This window comes from Orbicella faveolata, unplaced genomic scaffold (assembly GCF_042242905.1).
Source record: "Orbicella faveolata isolate gen_17 unplaced genomic scaffold, um_ofav_v1 contig_26, whole genome shotgun sequence".
Classification (NCBI taxonomy): domain Eukaryota; kingdom Metazoa; phylum Cnidaria; class Anthozoa; order Scleractinia; family Merulinidae; genus Orbicella; species Orbicella faveolata.
The window spans coordinates 1,233,874-1,259,311 of NW_028301554.1; the positions used below are offsets into that span (position 1 = coordinate 1,233,874).

Sequence of the window (25,438 nt, forward strand, 5' to 3'; positions counted from 1 at the left end):
AATTTTTAGCAAGTCGTCTTGATGAGAGCATATAGTGCGTGTAAGCAAACAATTTATACTTACGTTTTAAGGAGATTGCGACAACACTGACAAACTCGTTGAAGGCTTGGGCGCCAAGCATGACTCAAGTTTAGATGCAAATAAATTTTCATTAAATAGCACTGCACTAACAGCGAGCTAAGGTAGCCGAATGCTATGTTAGCTGATTCGCGAGTTAATTAATCGTTTGAAATTAATCCGAAAAACGGCAAGATATTTGTTTACCTGAAATATTAGGGAGTTTAAGCAAACTACGACGACGGCGGCGAAGACAATGTCCAAACATAAGGTTTAATGAGCAAAACAATGGCTGTGCACGTGCGTTATAAATCTTTGTACATTTCTTTGCCGTCCTCTGCACAACAACAACAACATGAAATGACCAAGTTCTGTGTAGTCTGAGGAAGGCGAACGACAACGGCTAATTTTCGTAATTCCATTTGAAATTGAACGCTGTGGTTGCATGGTTAGCCTGAGCACGTTTTCAGAGCCATTGGGGTACTGAACAGATCAAGATAATCGCGAATTTCGCTGGTAAAATAAAAATTGATTTTTGACTGGACGCAGTCCTCGGCGTCGCCGTCGTCGTTGCTTAAGCCGCCTATTTAGTCATCATGGCACTCTCCGACCCACGCAATTGACATAAAACCCATGATGGCAATTTCTAAACAGGCCATTTCATAGATATGGCGCTGTGTTGTCCATCGAATGGGTTGATTTCCCTGTACTTCTTAATATCTACACGTTACTTCGCTGCGACTTGATTAACGCGAGCTTTTTCAAACACTGTAACAACGTAACCCTTATTATGCAAAATCCCGGTGCAAAATCGATACATCAAACAACGGTTTTTTCTCGCCTAGTCAGGGATTCTTTATAAGCTTTCAAACACAGATAGATTACCTTATAAATGATAAAAAAAAAACACAGTTTTCTTCTTCTGCCTTTGTTGATTTTTACTTTAAACAGTGTTTTCTCGGATCCTGAGCTTTCATAAATCAGCCTCAAACTACATCACAATACAGGTGAACTGCATAAAAATAACAAAGCATGTAAAGTTACATGTGCGCAGTGACGTCACAACATGGCGGCTGACATTGTTTCAAAGAAAATAATGACTAACATCCTGTTGCGCAGAACACAACCAAGACATGTTTGCTTCACTGCGCGATGGCTTCCAAGATTTATAATCTAGCTTAATCTGACATATGCGCCAGTAAATCACATTAGTAAGGGGATACCCATATAAAAAGCACGGCCTGCTCGTCGGATATTTTGATAAGAACAAAAGTGTGCAGCTCTCGTAAGCTTGTAATTCTCTTCATAGTTAGCAGCTGTTATTGTTTAACACTCTAAGAGGCACCAAAACTACTTTTTTAACCCCTAAAAGGTACGACAAGCACCCCCCCCGTCCTTTTTATATGGGAGTCTCCCTCCGGGTGTTAGTCAATGAGAAAGCGGTGACCACAGCGTATGATAATAAAAAACATCAACCAACCAACTTTATTTAAAGAGGCTCGACCAGTTACGTTGGCCCCTTTACAATTGACTTTAAAAGTAAAATATAAAACTACGAAAAAGATATTACAATATATCAAAGATATAAGAAAGCAAATGTATTACAAACGTATCAATGTAAGCCGCAATCATCCAAATGTCGTCGACAGCAAATTAACGATGGTGACATGGTAGCAAAAAGTGTTTTAATGTATGTGTTTACTTTTCCTAAGACTACCTAAGCTAAGTCATCGTTACATCCTGCAAATGAAAATAACATGGGATATTCCTACAGGCAGAAGAGACAAAAATTGACTTTTTACAAGCGCGCCCGAGGAGCTGAACTTTATTTACACATCTTAGTTTTTTTTGTTTTTTTTATTACGGTTTATTAAAACATTTTATTGTAATTAAAATAAGTTTATAAGGGAGATAGGACCCTGCGCGCGCTCTGATTGGTCGAAAAGCCATGTTTTATCAGAATACAAAACAGAAAAAGCGTGTTTTATTGTTTTCCGCCACATTACCTCTATTCAGCATTTTTGTTAGAGATGGAGAGAAACATTTTCTTTGTTTCTACTTGCGGCATGTAAAATCTACATCATGAAGCAAATAAAGAAACCTAAGCCGAGTATTACATTGTGATGAAACACACCGGACATTTGAGAACACTCGAGAAATGTAGAAAGAACTCCCCTGCGAGTCGTGTTTTCTACATCTCCCTCGTGTTCTCAAATACCCGTCGCGTTTTATCACAGTGTAATACACGGCGTGTAAAACTTAAACACTGCGCCGTTTTACAAGGAGGAAAGCTCGGTATGGTAAGTGGGTTTATCAATAACAGAGAACCATTTACTTAGTACATGAGAAATCTTGGGCAACAGGGTGCCCCTTGGTGGAGCAGAACTTAATTTGAAGGCATGGAGAATATATCACTACCCATCCCTAGCCGGGATAAATAGAGACGTAGAGAGAAAGAGCAAACTCTAGGTGGCCAATGTCTGCTGTGGTCAGACTGGACAACTCTTCTGATACAAACGCTAAGTACAGGCTGGTTCGAGGAGGATGGGGGTAGCCGTTCCACCAGCGACGACTTTTTACCATGTCAACCAGCCACATGTTGATTTAGTTTATCTTAACGACCCAAGGTTTTCAAAAAAGGTCACGGTAAAACTTAAGTTTGCTGAATCCTCTTGCCAGTGATCTTCAGTTCTGTCCTAAGCTCAAAATGCCGATTCTCCCTTCTTATTGCCATACATTTCCGTTGATGTTAGCTCTGAGAATTTAAGAGTTCATCAAGACAATATCTCCTAGTTGATGACTTTCGCTCTTCTCATCACCTGTTTGTTTAAAATTTCATGGTCTTGTAAGGGGAAATCAGGATTTGATCACTTATTACTGACTACTTAGTCACTGATTACTTGTTACTACTTTCCTATCACATCAATCAGTCTTTTCACGGAGTTATTCACACAAAAATTGAAATGTCGCTTTGGCTCAAACTTGTTCGTACTCAGGACACAATCCGAGGGGAAAATACCTCGTGGTGGCCATCTTGGATTTCAATGTCAGACCCAAGTACGAGGCTGATGCACAACGTCTCTGTAAGAACATAAAAATAACCAGTTACTGTGAGTAAGCAATAGATTCACTCGCCACCTGAAATGGTTTCCTTCTTCATGTAAACAGGGTTAAGTCCCTCGGAGACTCCTATGTAAACAGGACGGGGGTGCTTGTGGGAAATTTTGAAAAGAGCCCCTAAGAGGTTCCAAGATCCCATTTTGTGGGCGTGGCTTGAATTTTTTTCACCACTAAAAGGTACCAATTTGAAAACAACAAATTAACTGACACTTTCATAATTTTTAATAGCGTTAAAGACGATTGCTCCAAATACCTTCTACTCGTAAAGTTGAAAATCAACTATACCCGGTCATATTTTTTTTTGGCTCAAAACCCTATAACGTACCGCGGAAGCTCCCACCGAGCGAGGTACCGAAACCTTTTCTTAAACCCTAAAAGGTACGACAAGCACCACCGTCGCCCCGCAGGTAAAGTAGCTTCAAGTAAGCCTTCATAGAATATTAAAAACGCTACTTCCTTAGTTGTATTAAGCTAGTTCCTGTCCAAAAGATATCACCAACAACGTTTGGGTCTTACTTGGCGCGATCCGAGAGATTAAAACGAGTGCTCGTTGGCCATGGATTAACAACTAACGTGATTTTACAGCACTGAGAAATACGCCAGCGGTTGCTATGGCTGTTATAAAATACCAGAGATACTACGCGCGCTCTGATTGGTCAATAGAGTTGACAAACCTATATTCTATTGTACCGCTAAAAACCCAGTTTCTGAATCTGGCAGCACTAAAGGATAGGACGCAAATTGCCCGACTTAAGTTTGTAAGTCGTATTTTGGTCATAATCCAAAAGAATATTTCACTATTACAGACGATTTTAGTGTAAACACTGATGAACTATTGATTGAAAAAGAATTTGAATGAAGTCCATATCTTTGAATTTTTAACCGACTTTGAAAAGGTACCACGTCGCCTTCGATCATTGGCCAACCTTTTTTACTGAAATACATAGGCCTGGCTGCTGAAATCCAACCATCAGAAGATTAACCCAGTCGAGAGTTGATCACATGGTAAAAACTCCTTTCATTTACAAAGAACTTTTCTGACAGTGCATTGTACGCCCTCCAAATTAAATTAGTTCATATTAAAAGACATCCTCAAATAGTTGAAGCAATCTTGAAACAGAATTGGCATGATTTGCCGGGATCTTGCTACTTGTAATGAAATGCAAGTTAAAGGATACTGGCTTCAAAACACAAGAATGATAAAATTATTGTTATCTTATCTGAAAACTTACCCTTATTTTCCAAATTTAAATGACACGTTATCTCCAATTAACATAAACGGTGCCCACTGCCTCACTTCAGACCAGCCGTTACTCCGCATCCATTTCATGGCCTCGTGAAGAGATTCACTGGCACTCTGTCCACCAACAAGATGCTCGTAGAAACGACTCATGAACTGCTCTGTTGCTTTGTCATCAAGGGCCCACAATGCCACTAACACTGAACGTGCACCGGATCCTAAGAACGCTCGAGCAATTCCAATAACTCCCTCGGCTCTGATCTTCCCACGTCCACTGTGACAACAACTAAGTACAACAAGTTTGGCTCGAAGTTGAACTTCTGAAATGTCAGACATTGTCAAAAGGTACTGTTCTTCTGTAGGAAACTTCTTAGTAGACCGCCCAGGAGAGAGGACAATTTCTCCTCTTTCGGCATCACCATGTGCGGCAAAATGTATCAGACCTGCTGAATGTAGCATTTCAAGCACCGCCTGCTTGGTTGCTTTCTCTCCTAACAAAGGCTGAACACCTAGCAGTCGCCCAATCATCTCTGCCTCCTTTCTTGCAAAGGGCAATGGTTTGAAGGTTGTACGACGACTATTGTAACGCACTCTACCAACCTCAGGATCACCGACTATCAGAACACCACACTGACTGTGATAGTCAGTAGGACTGTCCTGGATGCATTTGAGAGTGGTCAAGGAAGGAACAATGCGAATCCTAAACGTGTCTGATAAGTAGTTTCCACTGTCATCAAGTAAAGCTGGAAATGGAACATGGCACAAGCAGGGATCAGGAACAATGATGATCTCGGACCCCTCAAGTAAGTCGGCCACAGGAGCGATGATCATATTGTAGAACAAGATTAGATTCAGTTCGGAATCATCCTCACCCCTTCCTTGTCGCAAAGCTGCGAGCTCCTCCTCATGAGAGATATCTGGTTTTGGCTCAATATCATTTAAAGATCGATCTTCGCAATCCTCTTCGGATAAAATACCAAAGCTGCGGAAGCGTTTAGCAAAAAACTCTTCCAAGCTGTCAGATGATCCGGCAGCGATATCACTTTCATTTACTGTTATTGTTCGAAAATGCATGACTCCGCTTGTTTTGATAATCCACAAAAACATTGCGTTCTCATAATTAGAGATATACAGACAAGAGCAGTTGCTTTCATGTTTCACAATATTCTCTATGCCAATCCAAGATTGCGGATCAGCAGAGATTTGCCTTTCAACAGAGTACCGAGTTGCCATCAAGTCTGCCAAGGCCCTAGCGCGTGCCAGCTCTGTAACATAAAGGGCTTTGTTAGGATTCCCCCGAAAAACAAGGAAGAGAGCGAAAATCCGATGAGGAAGGCTGTGAATATCTGAAAGCGATACTTTAAATTGATCGTTGTCTCTTAGAAAAGCACGCAAACTTTCGCTTTTTTCCATGCTCAAGACCACACACTCAAAAGCTTCCTGGATCTTTTCTTGGGCTATCTTCACGACTGTAAGTTCACGAAGGCATGCAAACTCTTTGTCTAGGTGTCCAATATCTTGATTAATTGAAAGTGCCTTCTCGAGATAACCTTCAGCAACGATGGGCTCACCAATCGAACTAAACAATGATCCTAAGTTGAAGTATTCTGCTGCTTCTCCTTTTCTGTCACCAATTTCTTTACTTATCACAAGTCCTTTCTTAAAATATTCCTTAGCTTTTTCATATTCACCCAGAGATTGAAACACAGATCCTAAGTTTCCGTAACAGCCTGCTTCTCCTGCTCTGTCGTCAATTTCAACTGTGATTGCAAGTGCTTTGTCAAGATTTTCTTTAGCTTTCTCATATTCACCACGAAGTAGAAACTTAGTTCCGAAGTTTATATAATCTCTTGCTTCTCCTTGTCTGTCACCAATTTCTCTCCTGATCGCAAGTGCTTTGGCATGATATTCGTTAGCTCTGCCATATTCCTGAGCCTGTTGAAACACAGTTCCTAAGTTTCCGTAACAGCGTGCTTCTCCTTCTTTGTCACCAATTTCAATTTGGATCGCAAGTGCTTTCTCAAGATACTCTTTAGCTTTGTCATATTCTCCAAGAGATTCAAAGTTAGCCGCTAAGTTCCCGTAATCTGCCGCTTCTCCTTCTCTGTCACCAATTTCAATTCTGATCGCAAGTGCTTTCTCAGTATATTCTTTAGATTTGCGATGCTCTCCAAGAGACATAAACACGGTTCCTAAGTTTCCGTAACTGGTTGCTTCTCCTGCTCTGTCACCAATTTCAATTTGGATCGCTAGTGCTTTCTCAAGATACTCTTTAGCTTTGTTATATTCACCACGAGATCGAAACACAGTTCGTAAGTTTCCGTAACAGCTTGCTTCTCCTGCTCTGTCACCAATTTCAATTTGGATCGCCAGTGCTTTCTCAAGATACTCTTTAGCTTTGTCATATGCACCACGAGATAGAAACACAGTTCCTAAGTTTCCGTAACAGCTCGCTTCTCCCGCTCTGTCACCAGTTTCAATTGTGATAGCAAGTGCTTCCCCAAGATATTCTATAGCTTTATCGTGTTCACCAAGAGATTCAAACACAACTCCTAAGTTTCCGTAAGCGACTGCTTCTCCTCTCCTGTGACCAATTTCTCTCATGATATTGATCGCTTTCTCATAAAGTTTTCCTGCCTCTACATATTTAAATTGTTTTTTATAGATTATGGCTAGTTCTAATAATAGAATGCCTTCATCCTCGCCTGTTTTTCCACGCTCTAGGTAAATGTCAAGAAGTTGCTTGCCGTATTTTATGGCATTTGTGTAATCAAAGATAAGACAATACGCCATAAAGATTGTTTTATAGATAGCAGTGCTAACTAATTTAACAACCTGCTCCTCCTTTTCTTTCGGCATCACATTATTTACGAAAATCAAACATTCTTTACAGACCTCTATAGCTTTTACACCCCGACCGGTGTTGAGAAGGAAAGTTGCAATAGCCAAACCAACACAGATGACTTGAAAAACGTAGTCTAGATTGTTCATTTTGTCCTCCTCTATAAGCCCTGTAAAAAGAAAATACCACTCAAGCTCTATAGTGTAAAATAACATTATACTTTTGTACTTCTCTTCTCCTACGTGTATAAATGAGTACTGGCGAACTTAATGCTGGAGGTGAGCCTGGTATTGGCTCCTAGCTGTTCGTTTTATGCAAGATGGGACACGTTGGTTTGACACAGACTAGAAGGTTTTCACCTCGTGCTCAGACTTTATGAAACTTTTCCATTATAAAGAAAATAACCTGAAGAAATCTTCTCAAAGTCCTTAATAATTCATCAAGTTTAAACAAAGGAAATCATGACCGTGACGGTGTTTGGATATCTGATCTTAATTAGTATAGATTTTTACGATTTCATTTCTCCGTTTTCTTCTTAGTTTTACTTTCCATTGAGAACATCTATCAAACACTCAAGACAGTGTTTGACCACATATCCAAATACCTCGAAGTTCGTCAAAAATACTCTGCTGCGCGTCGTATTTTCAACTCTCTTCTCGGTGCTTGAAAATGTGGTCAAACACGGCTTTTCATGTTTGATATATTATGTAAATCCCCCGCCCCTTTCTCTACTGAATGTATTATCCACCGTGAATAGGAGGGATCAGTACTGCAAGCACACTTTAATTATCTTGACTCCTGTGCCGGCCGAAAACGGCCTTGACCAACATTGTCTTTTGTTCCACTTCTGACGTCAACACCATTGACTATAATTGGCATTACTTCTACTCAAGGTCCGCAACAGGAAAAGATATTTCCAATAATGCCCAGATCAGAGTGATTGGGTTAACTGAGCTTGAAATACGCGCGAAAAGGCTTCGAAATTTGAGTGAAAAAACTTGGAAAGAAATTTCTTCGATTAAGCTTCGCCATGTCATACTATGAATATCGCAAAGATATATTTTTTCGACTAACAAGGCAAAAACTACAAGATGAGGTTCTTACCTCAGTCAGGAGAAAATCACTAAGAGCATGCAACTACCCTACATTCCGGTCATGGCGTTTTGACAGACCGATCTATTTTTTGTTTGAATTTACCAGGAATTCAGACCCCCACAGAAACTTCAGTGACTAATCACAAGCAGGGACTTTATTCTTAACTGACGTCATCATTACAGCGGTAGAAGTGATGGGCTCCTGATGTGAGGTCGGCCATTTTTTCCCTTACCGATGCGCGCCCATGTAGACCGAAACCGACCTATCTCGCGGGAAAAGAAGCCTAAAAATAGACCGGTCTGTAAAAATGCTATGACCTAGGTTTACTATGGGAGTTGCACACTCCTAGTGATGGATTCCAGCCTCAGTAGAGTTCCCTTGGAAACGTGCATGGCACCTACGAAACATTTGGGTGTTTCACGCAATTCCAGGAAAACTGATGATCATATAACGTATCTGTTTGGCGATATGCGAGATGGGTTTTTAAACCCATAAAAACTATAACGCCGAGATACCGAATGGAAGCATCTTCAGATTTAAACATGATTTGCACTCTTCGGCAAGTGGAGTGAAAGACTTTTTTTTCAAATCAATGTCGGGATATGGAATGGAAAACAGTGAATCGCGATTCCTCTTTAACTCTCCCTCAGAAGCTAAAAGTAGCTCAAGAAGCCCGAAATACGCATCGATAGTTACAGGTCACAAAATCAGCCCGTTCAGATTTATTCCTTGTTATACTCAGTGCCTCATTCCCCCCAGCAGGGTAACGTAATACGCGTAAATTGTCTAGCTTGATGCGCTATGGACACCCATGTTATCAATCAAACAAAATCAAACCAAGTTTTACCGAACAGTCTCGAGTTTATTTTGGACTGGTTGAAATAAATGAGAGATTAGTTTTTCTCACCACAGTGAAGTTCGTACTGGAAAAATTCGAAACTGAAACAGTAGGCGAGTCTCTCAAAATTCCGAGAAAAAGTATCATTATAAAATCGAGAGAAGTTTTAACGGATTTAAATCAAGCTGTATAACAACGAATACGTTCGAGTTTGATCGGTAAGTGATGTTGCTTGTACAGAACATCCCAAAACAGACTTCCTTATAGGTCGTACAGCAAAGCCATGCAGTACATGTACACGGTAAAGAACATTTGTTTGTAGTGTCATGGTACGATTTAAAGTTCTACTTGATGTCGGTATTTGGGCAGTTTTTTTGTCAACTAAATATAAAGGTGCGTTCTTGATCATTGTAGTCTATTCATAGGCTTGACGGTAGGGAATCGAAGAACTGGTCGGGCGGGTCATGTAGCATTTCCTAAGGCAAATCACTAATAGACTGCTAGCAGGGAACTCCGCGTCTTAACTCGGCCAAGCATTACATCATTTGAGGAGGTTTTTGTGATATCTCGAATAATATGTTAAATGTTATCAGTGGAAGCCCAAATAATGCATTGTTTTAAACAAAATAACGAATAACTTACCGTTGCGCAGTAGTCTGTGTTCAGTCTTTCGTTCTTCCAAACAAAAACTGTAGAGGTGCGTCTGTGTTTTACTGCTTATAACTGTGTTGCTCGCATAAATTATCCATCCTTAGAACCATTTCAGTTTTGCAGCATCTGACGTGCCAAGCGGAAACAAAAGAAACGAAGTGTTTGTCTGCGCGTGATCTTTGCAGAAGATCATTTAAAAACCAGAAATATGATTAATAAGGACATAATTATAGAGCATGAGCAAGAACTTGGTAAGAGAGGAAAACTTTTTTTCAGATAAATTACCGGTAAAAAATGACTCGAGGAGGAGTGGGCGGGTACAATTCTTACTAAAAAACTCTTCTTCATGATGTAAACACGTATTGAAACATTAAGTAATTGTAGTCAGGAGATGACACTTTAAGTTTCTGGTTTGTCACTGACTGTTTTTAAGATGTGACTTCAAGACGTTTCAGTTAGTGCTTAGACCTTCTTCAGATGAAACTGAAAAGTTTTACACGTGATTCAATATACGAGCGCCCTTGGAAGGTTACGTCTAAAACATAAAAAAAAACATAGCGCACGTGAGTCGCGCACTACATTTCTAAGTTTCTAAGCGCGTTCGTTTAACGAGCTGTCTTTTTGAGAAGAAAAGAGAAGAGAAGACGAGAAGAGATATTCCATATCGAAAAAGGAACTATGCATTATTTTGTTTATCATATAGACATACTAATGACGACGTTTTGGACGATTTTCCGAAGATTTCCGACCAATTTCTGAAGATTTCCGATCAAAGATTCTCCTTCCGAACAATTTCCGAAAATGTGGAAGATTACTGAAGATTGCCGAAGACTTTCGAGGAAGATTCGAAGATGTTTCGATCATGCACCAACAAATTTAAGTACAGTTTAAGGTTCAAACATGATATCAGTGAAGTCATCAATATCTTCACTAGTGAGGATATGGAAAATACGCCATCCGAGTCCCGGATGTAGTTTCGTATGAATTTTACGAGTGGTGTATTTTCCAGTAAAACACTCGTGTCTATATAATGAAAAAAACTTTCAGTTTCAACTGATGAAGTTGTAAGCGCTAAACGAAGCGTGTTGATGAAGAACAACTTTGAGAACAGTCAGTGGCAAATTGTTACCTTACGATGTACCCGGGGGGGAGTGTACTCCCTATAATAGCCTATACGGGGGGTTCCGCCCGAAAGGAGTACCTTTCTCAGGCCTCAGGGATATAAAAGGGTAGGGATTACACAAGTTGAGGTATATGAAAGGGTAGGGAAATGGGAGTACCTTGACTCCTGCCGGAACAACTGAATACAAATACTTGATTTTTGGTTAACATCTCTTCTGGTAATGCTTGATGTTCTCCCGTAATATTTTTCATTAACTTCATTCCAAATGTTCAGAAAACGGATGCAGTGTTTTTAAGAAAGTGTGTGAAAAATGGTATACAAAAGGGTAAGAGGCTGGACCTCCGGCCAGAGCTTCCCCGTTAAAAACGTACTAGAGTAACATAAGCCTGCAGTGCAGGAGTATTTTGACGAGCGAGCGCACGCATTTTGATAAGGCAAGCGCCACCTTGGATTCAAACTCGCAAGAGACGAAAAGTGGTCCTAAGGTGTAGGAGTACCGATAGCACGTGAACATACGGAAAACGCCTGAACTGCAGGCTAGAGTACCATGCAAAACCTTTCTTATAAAAATAAGTTTGATTTGGATGAAAATGAATTTGTATGCAGAACTCATTTTCCTACGAATGGTTTCGTACGAAGACTCGTTTTACACAGAGGCGAAAGGCAATCGCAAATGGCCTATTGGCCTGTTCAGAAAATATCGCGCGAGACTATGTTTAGCACGCGCGTGAGTCCCGCGATGCGTTTCTCCAATTTTGCATGTCGCCCTCTAACAGTGCGCGTTTAACGTGCTGCCTTTTTGAATCACGTGTAAAGCCTTTCAGATTCAACCCATAAACCGTTAAGCACTAAACGAAACGTGTTCAGGTAACATCTTAAAAACAGTCAGTGACAAATTAGTAACTTATAATGTAAACAGGTCTTTGCTCGCGCTTTGAACGCCCACCCGGCGATCAACCACCAGTCCCTCATTACCGCTTGTAGATTTGATCGAGGAGACGCAAATTTTTAAAAAAAAAAAAAAAAGTTCAGTTAACGATTCTTCACGTTGATACTGGTTTGGAAACAGTCGGCATCATTACTAAGGACGCCGTGTATTTCGATAGAAGCAAATAATATGCTTCTGATTTTGATAGTAGATCAATCAGTATGATTTATGTTTTAAAAGAAAAGAAAGTTTAAAAAACCCGAATTTTTAGCAAGTCGTCTTGATGAGAGTATGTAGTGCGTGTAAGCAAACGATTTATACTTACGTTTTAAGGAGATTGCGACAACACTGACAAACTCGTTGAAGGTCCCCCATTGTGGCCGCCATGTTGAAGGCTTGGGCGCCAAGCATGACTCAAGTTTAGATGCAAATAAATTTTCATTAAATAGCACTGCACTAATAGCGAGCTAAGGTAGCCGAATGTTATGTTAGATGATTCGCGAGTTAATTAATCGTTTGAAATTAATCCGAAAAACGGCAAGATATTTATTTACCTGAAATATAAGGGAGTTTAAGCAAACTACGACGACGGCGGCGAAGAGAATGTCACCAAACATAAGGTTTAATGAGCAAAACAATGGCTGTGCACGTGCGTAATAAATCTTTGTACATTTCTTTGCCGTCCTCTGCACAACAACAACAACATGAAATGACCAAGTTCTGTGTAGTCTGAGGAAGGCGAACGACAACGGCTAATTTTTCGTATTTCCATTTGAAAATTGAACGCTGTCGTTACATGGTTAGCCTGTGCACGTTTTCAGAGCCATTGGGGTACTGAACAGATCAAGATAATCGCGAATTTCGCTGGTAAAATAAAAATTGATTTTTGACTCGACGCAGTCCTCGGCGTCGCCGTCATCGTTGCTTAAGCCACCTATTTAGTCATCATGGCGCTCTCCGACCCACGCAATTGACATAAAACCCATGATGGCAATTTCTAAACAGGCCATTTCATAGATATGGCGCTGTGTTGTCCATCGAATGGGTTGATCTCCCTGTACGTCTTAATATCTACATGTTACTTCGCTGCGACTCGATTAACGCGAGCTTTTTCAAACACTGTAACAACGTAACCCTTATTATGCAAAATCCCGGTGCAAAATCGATACATCAAACAATGGTTTTTTCTCGCCTAGTCAGGGATTCTTTATAAGCTTTCAAACACAGATAGATTACCTTATAAATGATAAAAAAAACCACAGTTTTCTTCTTCTGCCTTTGTTGATTTTTACTTTCAACAGTGTTTTCTCGGATCCTGAGCTTTCATAAATCAGCCTCAAACTACATCATAATACAGGTGAACTGCATAGAAATAACAAAGCATGTAAAGTTACATGTGCGCAGTGACGTCACAACATGGCGGCTGACATTGTTTCAAAGAAAATAATGACTAACATCCTGTTGCGCAGAACACAACCAAGACATGTTTGCTTCACTGCGCGATGGTTTCCAAGATTTATAATCTAGCTTAATCTGACATATGCGCCAGCAGATCACATTAGTAAGGGAATACCCATATAAAAAGCACGGGCTGCTCGTCGGATATTTTGATAAGAACAAAAGTGTAGCAGCTCTCGTAAGCTTGTAATTCTCTTCATAGTTAGCAGCTGTTATTGTTTTGGAGCTAGGGGCATTGTTTCTGTTGTTTGTTATATTCTTCTCTCAAGGGGTATCAAGCCATTCATGTGAGACCTTACGAGAGCTGCTACCTCACCCGAAAAGAACCCCTAAGAGGTACCAAGATCCTGTTTTGTGGGCGTGGCTTGCAATTTCTTCTCCTCTAAGAGGTACCAATTCTTGCATAACTCATTAAAGCCTGTCCTATTTCTTCGGTTCAATACTCGGAAAGCTGCCGGAACAGTTCCCAATGTGGACCTTTTGAGGCTTAACACCCTAAGAGGCACCAAAACTACTTTTTTCACCCCTAAAAGGTACGACAAGCACCCCCCCGTCCTTTTTATATGGGAGTCCCCCTCCGGGTGTTAGTCAATGAGAAAGCAGTGACCACAGCGAATGATAATAAAAACATCAACCAACTTTATTTAAAGAGGCTCGACCAATTACGTTGGCCCCTTTACAATTGACTTTAAAAGTAAAATATAAAACTACGAAAAAGATATTACAATATATCAAAGATATAAGAAAGCAAATGTATTCCAAACGTATCAATGTAAGCCGCAATCATACAAATGTCGTCGACAGCAAATTAACGATCTTGACATGGTAGCAAAAAGTTTTTTAATGTATGCGTTTACTTTTCCTAAGACTACCTAAGCTAAGTCATAGTTACATCTTGCAAATGAAAATAACATGGGATATCCCTACAGGCAGAAGAGAAAAAAATTGACTTTTTACAAGCGCGGCCGAGGAACTGAACTTTATTTACACTTCTCAAGGTTTTCAAAAAAGTTCATGGAAAAACTTAAGTTTGCTGAATCCTCTTGCCAGTGATCTTCAGTTCTGTCCTAAGCTCAAAATGGCGATTATCCCGTCTTATTGCCATACATTTCCGTTGATGTTAGCTCTGAGAATTTAAGAGTTCATCAAGACAGTATCTCCTAGTTGATGATTTTCTCTCTTCTCATCACCAGTCTGTTTAAAAATTTGATGGTCTTGTAAAGGGAAATCAGGACTTCATCACTTATTACTGACTATTTACTTAGTCACTGATAACTTGTTACTGCTTTCCTATCACATAAATCAGTCTTGTCACGGAGTTATTCCACTCAAAAATTAAAATGTCACTTTGCCTCAAACTTGTTCGTACTCGGGACACAAGTCGAGGGGAAAATGCCTCGTGACGATCATCTTGGATTTCAGTGTCAGACCCAAGAAAAAGGCTGATGCAAAACGTCTCTGTAAGAATAGGAACACAACCAGTTACTGTGAGTAAGCAAAAGACTCACTCGCCAACTGAAATGGCTTCCTTCGTGATGTAAACAGGGTAAAGTCCCGCGGGGACTGCTATGTAAAAGGACGGGGGAGCTTGTCGGAAATTTTGAAAAGATTCCCTAAGAGGTACCAAGATCCTATTTTGTGTGCGCGGCTTGAAATGTTGTCACCTCTAAGAGGTACCAATTCTAAATCAACGCATACACTGACACTCCCGCCGTACGACGTATGAGGCTAAACACCCTAAAAGGTACCAAAACCGCTGTTTTAAACCCTAAAAGGTACGACAAGCACCCCCGTCCCCTCCGGGGGGGGGGGGTGGGGTAAAGTAGCCTCAGTTAAGCCTTCATTAGAAATTAAAAACGCCACTTCCTCAGTTCTATAAAGCTAATTCTGGTTCTAAAAGATAACACCAAAAAGGTTTGGGTTTTGCTTGGGGCGATCCGAAAGACTAAAACAAGTGCTTATCGGCCATGGATTAACAAACTAACGTGATTTCATAGCACTGAGAAAGAAGCAAGTGGTTGCTGTTGACTGTTATAAAATACCAGAGATACTACGCGCGCTCTGATTGGTCAATAGAGTTGACAAACCTATATTCTATTGTACTGTTGAACACCCAGTTTCTGAATCTGGCAGCGTTAAAGGATAGGACGCAAAATTGCCCGACTTTAGTTTGTAAGTCTTATTTTGGTCATAATCCAAAAGGATATTTCACTATTACAGACGATTTTAGCGTAAACACTGATGAACCATTGATTAAAAATGTATTTGAATGAAGTTCATATCTTTGCGTTTTTAACCGACTTTGAAAAGGTACCACGTCGCCTTCGATCATTGACCAACCTTTTTTACTGGAATACATAGGCCTGGCTGCTGAAATCCAGCCATCAGAAGCTTAATTCAGTCGAGAGTTTATCACATGGTGAAAAGTCCTTTCATTTACAAAGAACTTTTCTGACAGTGCATTGTACGCCCTCCAAATTAAATTATAATAAAGTTTCCATATAACGCGCGCTCTGATTGGCTGAAACAGCGTGCTTTATCAGAGAACAGAACACGGGTTGATGACGGTAAGTTGGCTTCCAAATTTTTGCGACGGAATTTTGACAAATTTGACCAAAATTAAACATCCCCTGTGACTCAGACAAACGCAGCGGAAGCGAGCTATTTTTCTGCAGTAAATATGGCTCACAGAGACCATTGTTAGCAACAGTAGTGTTAAAACTGTACTAAAATAACAAGTTTTGCTAGATTCCCGCTGACAAAACATGTACAGCTGTAGCGAAATACACAAATTCTCAACCTAAACAGTGCTTCGATAATAACATATTTGTTACGAAGGCAGAAATTATACTAAGAAGTAAAACAACGACAGAAAACAACGATTGAACTGTCTCTGTTTATGATGAGAAGCTTTATTTTTGCAAATTTACAATTAAAAATGCTCATTTGCTCAAACAACACTTACATGCAGTGTAGTAACGCTCGTTCCCCGGTCATCTAAGCGAAGTAAACCGACGAGTGGTCAGTGCAAAACTTGCTCTGATATTCTCTTCTGTGCTCGGAGTAGAACCAGTGGGAGCCGTTAAGTCTTTCTAACTTTTACGCTAGTTCGGGCAATCTTGCTGCATGTGGCTACAAGCCGTAAATAACTGCAGCTCCTTTCAAATTCAACTCGGCATTTCGCAGTTTCATCCACAAGCTTTGAGCTCCGCGTTTCGTAATTTCCACTGGAAAAGTGCTCGTTTTCCTGGGCGACAATACGGCCGGATTCCTCTGGACTATAAACCTTTACCTGCCTTTAGATCCGTATTTAAAAATTAACTTAAAAGCGAACTTTGAAGGCATCGTTCTTCTCTCGAAAGCCGCTCAAACTACTCAAAACTGAAAGCTTAGCTGAAATCAAGTTTGTGATTGACAGCTGTCGCTTCGTTAGCCAATCAAATTATTTGAACAATTCTAACGAGGATTGTGATTGGCTTATTTTAGCGTCCTTTATCAGAGAACAGTGCACGGCTGACGCCACTTTTGCTCGTTTGGAAAATAAAGTTTGGTTTGAAAATTCAGCCGAATGCGTGGGGAAATTATCTGTTTCTTTATCATAAAACAAATAAAGAAGCCTCGACTGTGCTCTGTTCTGTTGTAAAGCACTTAGGAAGCGGTAGAGCACTCAGGAAGTAGGGAAAAACACTCGACTACGTCTCGTGTTTTCCCCTACACTTCTTTCGTGCTCTACCGCTTCCTGCGTGCTTTACAACAGAACAGAGCACAGTCGAGGCTTCGTTATTTGTTAATTAGTTCATATTAAGGTGTCATGGTGGGTGAATTTTACGAAAAATGCGAAAAATCTTTCTTTTTTTTTTTTCTTTCTTTTTTTTTTTGCTGTTCAAATTGAGAAGACTGAAATAAATATTTTGCAAAAGGAATGGGAAAAAAGCTATTTTACTTTTTAAGGTAAAGAGAAAAGCTATTTTTAAATCTCATTAACCCCTTACGGCGCATTGACACCTCTAAATAAAATTCACCGCCAGTTGTCACGTGTAAAGCGAATTGCGTCGAACAAGGTATTTGGCTCTCAGCGACCCACGGTAGCACTGTATTAAACCAAGCAAAATTGTTGAAGGAACTCGAGGACACAAGTCCCGCCAATGAAGCTGAAGGACAAACTACAACAAGTGATCGTCGCACGAAATTGCTGGAGAACGGACGCGATTCCGAAACTCCCACAATGAGAGAGTCAAGCGCAGATGTAGACCTCGACATTTCCTCTTTTGCCTTCACGAGGCATGGTTTCAAAACATGTCTCGAGAACGAAGAAGCCTAAACTTGAGCAACATAATACCAATGCCGCCGACGAAATCTTTTAAGTAAACGAAATCACGCCAGCTTAAAGACAAACCTGTATAAAGCTCTTGGTAGTTTGTCGCTTCTCGGACGATTTCACTACGACTGGTTTCCGCGCCAGAATTTTAGACATCTGTTTATTTCAAGTTGTCATAAGTCACTGTTGTGGTAAACTGACCCACGCCGACATCTGTCAGTGCGGAGGGGATTTTTAACACCTAATCATACCAATCTCATAAAAGGCTTTTCGTCTTTTTCTCGATAAAATAAACTGCATACCAGGATGAACATTTTTAGTTCGTTTACGCGCGTCTTCCTACGGATTTGGCTGAAAATCGGCAGGTATGTTCCAGGATACCTCCTTCGAAAAAGGTTTTCGAGCTTTGTTTAATTCCGCTTCCGTTTCAAAGTTATGGCCTCTTTAGTAGAAGGAAACGTCCGCCTTGAAAACATGAAACTTTAGGAGGGCGTACAAAAAAAATCCAAACGACATCTGGAAAATCGCTGACATCCTTTTTGAGGGTGATGTGTGAGAAAATATTTCCGATGTTGATCGCTTCGCTCCGATAATTCACGCGCGGAAGCGAACCAGTTTAAGCGAAGCAGTGTTTCTGGGTATTTCTTTTAATTTCACTGCGACAATAAAATTTAGAAAATTTCAAAGATATGATTGTGTTCTATAACTATTACGCTTTCAGAAAATATATAGGTTGATTGGGTTTTCTCTCAAATCGCCAGCGTAAGAGGGCGATTTCCAAACACTGTCAATCCACCTACCATGATACCTTAAAAGACATTCTCAAATAGTTGAAGCAATCTTCAAACAGAATTGGTATGATTTGGCGGGATCTTGCTACTTCTAATGAAATGCAAGTTAAAGGATACTGGCTTCTAAACACAAGAATGATAAAATTATTGTTATCTTATCTGAAAACTTACCCTTATTTTCCAAACTTAAATGACACGTTATCTCCAATCAACATAAATGGTGCCCACTGCCTCACTTCAGACCAGCCGTTACTCCGCATCCATTTCATGGCCTCGTGAAGAGATTCACTGGCACTCTCTCCACCAACAAGATGCTCGTAGAAACGACTCATGAACTGCTCTGTTGCTTTGTCATCAAGGGCCCACAATGCCACTAACACTGAGCGTGCACCGGACCCTAAGAACGCTCGAGCAATTCCAATAACTCCCTCGGCTCTGATCTTCCCACGTCCACTGTGACAACAGCTTAGTACAACAAGTTTGGCTCGCAGCTGAACTTGTGAAATGTCAGACATTGTCAAAAGGTACTGTTCTTCTGTAGGAAACTTCTTAGTAGACCGCCCAGGACAGAGGACAATTTCTCCTCTTTCGGCATCACCTTGTGCAGCAAAATGTATCAGACCTGCTGAATGTAGCATTTCAAGCACCGCCTGCTTGGTTGCTTTCTCTCCTAACAAAGGCTGAACACCCAGCAGTCGCCCAATCATCTCTGCCTCCTTTCTTGCAAAGGGCAATGGTTTGAAAGTTGTACGACGACTATTGTAACGCACTCTACCAATCTCAGGATCACCGACTATCAGAACACCACACTGACTGTGATAGTCAGTAGGACTGCCCTGGATGCATTTGAGAGTGGTCAAGGAAGGAACAATGCGAATCCTAAACGTGTCTGATAAGTACTTTCCTCCGTCATCAAGTAAAGCTGGAAATGGAACATGGTACAAGCAGGGATTAGGAACAATGATAATCTCGGACCCCTCAAGTAAGTCGGTCACAGGAGCGATGATCATATTGTAGAACAAGGTTAGATTCTGTTCGGGATCATCTTCACCCCTTCTTTGTCGCAAAGTGGCAAGCTCCTCTTCCTGAGAGACATCTGGTTTTGGCTCAATGTCATTTAAAGATCGATCTTCGCAATCCTCTTCGGATAAAATACCAAAGCTGCGGAGGCTTTTAGCAAAAAAATCATCCAAGCTGTCAGATGATCCGGCAGCGATATCACTTTCATTTACTGTTATTGTTCGAAAATGCATTACTCCGCTTGTATTGAGAATCCACAAAAACATTTTCTTGTTATGATTAGAAATGTACAGACAAGAGCAGTTGCTTTCTTGTTTCATAATATTCTCTATGCCAATCCAAGATTGTGGATCAGCAGATATTTGCCTTTCAACAGAGTACCGTCTTGCCATCAAATCTGCCAAGGCCCTAGCACGTGCCAGCTCTACAACATAAAGGGCTTCGTTAGGATTCCCCCAAAAAACAAGGAAGGCAGCAAGATTCCGATAAGGAAAGCTGCGAATATCTGAAAGCGATACTTTAAATTGATCGTTGTCTCTTAGAAAAGCACGCAAACTTTCGCTTTTTTCCATGCTCAAGACCAGACACTCAAAAGCTTCCTGGATCTTTTCTTGGGCTATCTTCACGACTGTAAGTTCACAAAGGCATGCAAACTCTTTGTCTAGGTTTCCAATATCTTGATTAATTGAAAGTGCCTTCTCGAGATAACCTTCAGCAACGACAGGCTCACCAATAAAATGAAACAATGATCCTAAGTTCAAGTAATCTGTTGCTTCTCCTGCTCTGTCACCAATTTCTTTTCTTATCACAAGTCCTTTCTGATAATATTGTTTAGCTTTGTCATATTCACCAAGAGATTGAAACAAATATCCTAAGTTTCCGTAACAGGTTGCTTCTCCTGCTCTGTAACCAATTTCAACTGTTATTGCAAGTGCTTTGTCAAGGTTTTCTTTGGCTTCCTCGTATTCACCAAGAGATAGAAACTTAGTTCCTAAGTTTATGTAATCTGCTGTTTCTCCTTCTCTGTCACCAATTTCACTCCTGATCGCAAGTGCTTTCTCATAGTGTTCTTTAGCTCTGCCATATTCACAAGCATGTTGAAACACAGTTCCTAAGTTTCCGTAACAGCTTGCTTCTCCTTTTCTGTGACCAATTTCTTTCTTGATTGCAAGTGCTCTCTCAAGATATTCTACAGCTTTGTCACATTCTCCAAGAGATTGAAAGCTAACCCCTAAGTTTCCGCAATCTGCTGCTTCTCCTTTTTTGTCACCAATTTCAATTCTGATCGCAAGTGCTTTCTCAAGATATTCTTTAGCTTTGCCATATTCACCAAGAGAGTGAAACACAGTTCCTAAGTTTCCGTAACAGCTTGCTTCTTCTGCTCTGTCATTAATTTCAATTCCGATCGCTAGTGCTTTCTCAAGATACTCTTTAGCTTTGTCATATTCACCAAGAGACTGAAAAATAATTCCTAAGTTCACGAAATTTGTTAATACTCCTTTTCTGTCGCCAATTTCTATTCTAACGGTTAGTGCTTTCTCAATATATTCTTTAGCTTTGTGATATTCCCCAAGAGCTTGAAAGACAATTCCTAACTCTCCGTAACAGCTTGCTTCTCCTGCTCTGTCACGAATTTCAATTGTAATTGCCAGTGCTTTCCCAAGATATTCTATAGCTTTATCGTATTCACCAAGAGATGAAACCACAGCTCCTAAGTTTCCGTAAGCGGCTGATTCCCCTTTCCTGTCACCGATTTCTCTCGTGATATTTATCGCTTTCTCATAAAGTTTTCCTGCCTCTGGATATTTAAATTGTATTTCATAAATCATGGCTAGTTTTAATAATAGAATTCCTTCATCTTCCCCTGTTTCTCCACGATCTTGATAAATGTCAAGAAGTTGCCTGCCGTATTTTATGGCATTTGTATAATCAGAGATAAGACAATACGCCATGAAGATTGTTTCATAGACAGCAATGCTAACTAATTGAACAAACTGCTCCTTCTTTTTTTCCAGCACCTCATTATTTACGAAAATCAAGCATTCTTTACTGACCTCAATGGCTTTTACACCCCGACCGGTGTTGAGAAGGAAAGTTGCAATAGCCATGCCAACACAAATGACTTCGGAAACGTAGTCTAGATTGTTCATTTTGTCCTCCTCTATAACCCCTGTGAAAAGAAAATACCACTCAAGCTCTATAGTGTAAAATAACATTATACTTTTGTACTTCTCTCCATCTACGTATATAAATGAGTACCGGCGAACTTAATGCTAGAGGTAAACCTGCTATGGGCTCCTAGCTAACCGTTTTATGCAGAATGGGACACGTTGGCTCGACTCAGATTAGAAGATTTTTACCTCCCGTTCAAACTTTATCAAACCTTACCATTATAAAGAAAATAACCTGAAGAAATCCTAAATCCGCCCTTTCTCCACTCAATGTGTTATCGACCGTGAATAGGAGGAATCAGTACTGCGAGCACACTTCAATTATCCTGGCTCCTGTGCCAGCCGAAACCGGCCTTGACGAGCATTGTCCTTTGTTCCACTTCCGACCTCATCAACTAGCACCACGTATATTCAAGTTCTGCCGGAGGAAAAAATCTCTCCAATGATACCCAGATCAGAGGGATTGGGTCAATTGAACTTAAAATACGCGCAAAAATGCTTCGAAATTTGAATGAAAAACTTGGAGGAAAATTTCTTCGATTAAACTTCGGTATGTAATATTTTGAATATCGCAAAACTCTACTTTTCAACTAACAAGGCAAATAGTATAAGATAAGCTTCTTAAATCAGTAGAGTTCCCCTTGAAAAGTGCATGGAACCTACGAAACATTTGGGTCTTTCCGGCGAAATTCCAAAATAAAACCAGATGATTGTATCACAAATGCATGTGTTTGGCGCGTACAAGAGATGGGTTTTAACTCCCTTGGGGGGGGGGGGGGGGGGGAAGAGAGAGAGGGTGATACTACCAAACAAATTGAGTAGGGGTGTGCGGCCCGCTTCCCAAAACCCTTACCCTATTTATGACCAAAATCTGCGATATTCCCTGCCCTATTTGTGACCTGACCAAAAATTCGAAACCCTTTGCATGACCTGACCGTTAAATCTAAACCCCGTTTCAGACCTGCGTTATAATTAGTTCCCTAGGTCAGACCAATGTTAAATTACCATAAACATAATTTGTGAAGGGCTTTTGTTGATTTTCTTTTCGATACCCTTTTTATGACCAAAACAGCTGAAAAACCCTACCCTTTGGAGCTGCAAATACCTATATAGCCCATATCAGAGAGACTGGTTGAAATAAATGAGAGATTAGTTTTTCTTACCACAGTGAAGTTCGCACTGGAAAAAGTCGAAACTGAAACAGTCGGCTTGTCTCTCGCAACTCCGAGAAAAAGTCATTACAAAATCGAGATAAGTTTTAATGGAGCTAAATTAAGCTTTATAACAACGAATGAATTCGAGTTTATCGGTAGGTGATGTTGCTTGTACAGAACATCCCAAAACTGACTTCCGTAAAGGTCGTACAGCAAAGCCATGCAGTACATGTACACGGTAAAGAACATTTGTTTGTAGTATCATGCTACGATTTAAAGTTCTACTTAGTGTCGGTAGGTGGGCAGTTTCTTTGTCAACTAACTATAAAGGTGCGTTCTTGATCATTGTAGTCTATTCATAAGCCTGAATGTAGGAAATCCGAAGAACTGGTCGGGTGGGTCATGTAGCATTTCCAGGGCAAGTCACTAATAGACTGCTAGCAGATTTGTGCTAGCAGAGGTTTTAAATCCGGGAAATCCGAGCGTGCCTTGACCCGACAAAGCATTACATCATTTGAGGAGGTTTTTGTGATATCTCGAATATGTTAAATGTTAGCAGTGGAAGCCCAAAAAATGCATTGTTTAAAAAAAAAAAATAACGACTAACTTACCGTTGCGCAGTAACCTGTATTCAGCCGTTCGTTCTTATAAACAAAAACTGTAGAGGTGCGTCTGTGTGTTACTGCTTATAACTGTGTTGCTAGCATAAATTATCCATCCTTAAAACCATTTCAGTTTCGCAGCATCTGACGTGCCAAGTGGAAACAAAATAAACGAAATTTCTGTCTGCGCGTGATCTTTGCAGAAGATCATTTAAAAACCAGAAATATGATTAATAAGGACATAATTATAGAACATGAGGGAGGACTTGGTAAGAAAGGACAACCTTTTTTCATGTAAATTATCGGTAAAAAAATGACTCGAGAAAGAGTGGGCGGGTACAATTCCGACCAAAAAAAAATTTTTTTTCATCATGTAAACATATATTGGAACACTGAGTTATTGTAGTCAGGATATGATATTGTAAACATGTGGCTTGTCATTGACTGTTTTTAAGATGTTACTTCAAGAGTTTCGGTTACTGAGTGCTTTAACCTTCATCATTTGAAACTGGAAAGTTTTACACGTGATTTCATACAGTGGTCACCAACTGGCCATGAAAATTTCACCGTATTAACAAGGTGGCCGCATTATATTGAAGGGATAGGATCAAAATTTCATAACTGGTCTATTTTAAGTGACTTCTTGACAGACATCACAACTCACCTCTAAGCAACTGCTCTTTAATAAGCATTCAAAATGTAGGTATGATTTTGAAAAAAGTTGAAAGTTCAATCAAAACCTGTAATAATAACAATAGAAAAATGAACATAACTGGTTCGAGAGGCCGTATTATATTAACGGGGAAATACAGTATTAAAAACAGTTGGGATTTCAGAATGTGGCTGTTGGCCGTATTAACAGAGTGGCCGGATTAACGGGGTTTTCTTATGAGAAAATGTATGGGCGTTTCGCCGGGACAAAAAAGACTGGCCGTAAAAACGAGGTGACGTAATTAACGAGGTGACCGTAAGGCGGGGTTCTACTGTATAAGCGCGCGCGCGCTCGTTTTGACACAGAGGCGAAAGGCAATCGCAAATGGCCTATTGGCCTATTCAGAAAACGTCGCGCGAGACTCTGTTTAGCACGCGCGTGAGTTCTGCGATGCGTTTCTTGAATTTTGCATGTCGCCTTCTAAGAGTGCGCGTTTAACGTGCTGCCTTTTTTGAATCACGTGCAAAGCCTTTCAGTTTCAACCCCTAAAACGTTAAGCACTGAACGAAACGTGTTGAAGAAACATCCTTAAAAAAGTCAGTGACAAATTAGTAACTTATAATGTAAACATGTCTTTGCTCGTGCTTTGAGCACCCACCCGACGATCAACCACCAGTCCCTCACTACCGCTTGTAGATTTAACCGAGCAGACGCAAGTTTCAAAAAAAACATTCAGTTAATGAATCTTCACGTCGATACTGGTTTGTAAACAGTCGGCATCATTACTAAGCACGCTGTGTATTTCGACAGAAGCAAATTATATGTTTCTGATTTCGATAATAGATCATTCAGTAAGATTTATGTTTTAAAAGAAAAGAAAGTTTAAAAAACCCGAATTTTTAGCACGTCGTCTCGATGAGAGTATATAATGCACGTAAGCAAACAATCTATACTTACGTTTTAAGCAGATTGCGACAACACTGACAAACTCGATGAAGGTCCCCCATTGTGGCCGCCATGTTGAAGGCTTGGGCGCCAAGGATGACTCAAGTTTATATGCAAATTAATTTTCATTGCATAGCACTTCACTAACAGCGAGCTAAGGTAATAGAATTCTATGTTGCATGATTCACGAGTTGAGAAATCCTTTGAAATTAATCCAAAAACGGCAAGATATTTGTTTACTTGAAATATTAGGGAGTTTAAGCAAACCACGACGACGACGGCAAAGAGAATGTTACCAAACATAAGGCTTAATGAGCAAAACAATGGCTGCGCACGTTCGTTGTATATCTTTGTACATTTCTTTGCTGTCCTCTGCAAAACAACAACAACAACATGTAATGGCCAAGTTCTGTGTAGTCTGAGGAACGCGAAC

At 40.3% G+C, this 25,438-nt stretch overlaps 2 protein-coding genes across 6 annotated transcripts; both read right to left on the reverse strand.

Annotated features, from left to right (window-relative positions):
- Window positions 1–1,511: 1,511 nt before the first annotated feature.
- On the reverse strand, window positions 1,512–10,390 carry LOC149107540 (uncharacterized). Of its 3 annotated transcripts, none has more exons than XR_016208901.1 (3): window positions 4,410–7,683; window positions 3,077–3,138; window positions 1,512–2,876 (listed from the first exon to the last, which is right to left on the reverse strand). XR_016208901.1 is itself a non-coding variant. In XM_089295157.1 (3 exons), exon 2 carries the CDS (start codon window positions 7,406–7,408, stop codon window positions 4,412–4,414), a length of 2,997 nt encoding a protein of 998 aa, XP_089151283.1. In that variant the 5' UTR covers window positions 7,409–7,428; window positions 9,835–10,390; the 3' UTR covers window positions 1,512–3,138; window positions 4,410–4,411. The 3 variants fall into 3 exon arrangements, 2 of the variants coding, with proteins under 2 accessions (XP_089151283.1, XP_089151282.1); XM_089295157.1 differs by adding an exon at window positions 9,835–10,390 and having other exon boundaries at window positions 1,512–3,138; window positions 4,410–7,428; XM_089295156.1 differs by having other exon boundaries at window positions 1,512–3,138.
- On the reverse strand, window positions 1,512–23,736 carry LOC149107541 (uncharacterized). Of its 3 annotated transcripts, XM_089295160.1 has the most exons (3): window positions 23,418–23,736; window positions 18,633–21,651; window positions 1,512–3,138 (listed from the first exon to the last, which is right to left on the reverse strand). In XM_089295160.1, exon 2 carries the CDS (start codon window positions 21,629–21,631, stop codon window positions 18,635–18,637), a length of 2,997 nt encoding a protein of 998 aa, XP_089151286.1. In that variant the 5' UTR covers window positions 21,632–21,651; window positions 23,418–23,736; the 3' UTR covers window positions 1,512–3,138; window positions 18,633–18,634. The 3 variants fall into 3 exon arrangements, with proteins under 3 accessions (XP_089151286.1, XP_089151284.1, XP_089151285.1); XM_089295158.1 differs by lacking the exon at window positions 23,418–23,736 and having other exon boundaries at window positions 18,633–22,030; XM_089295159.1 differs by lacking the exons at window positions 1,512–3,138; window positions 23,418–23,736 and adding an exon at window positions 13,969–14,810 and having other exon boundaries at window positions 18,633–22,030.
- Between the last annotated feature and the right edge of the window lie 1,702 nt (window positions 23,737–25,438).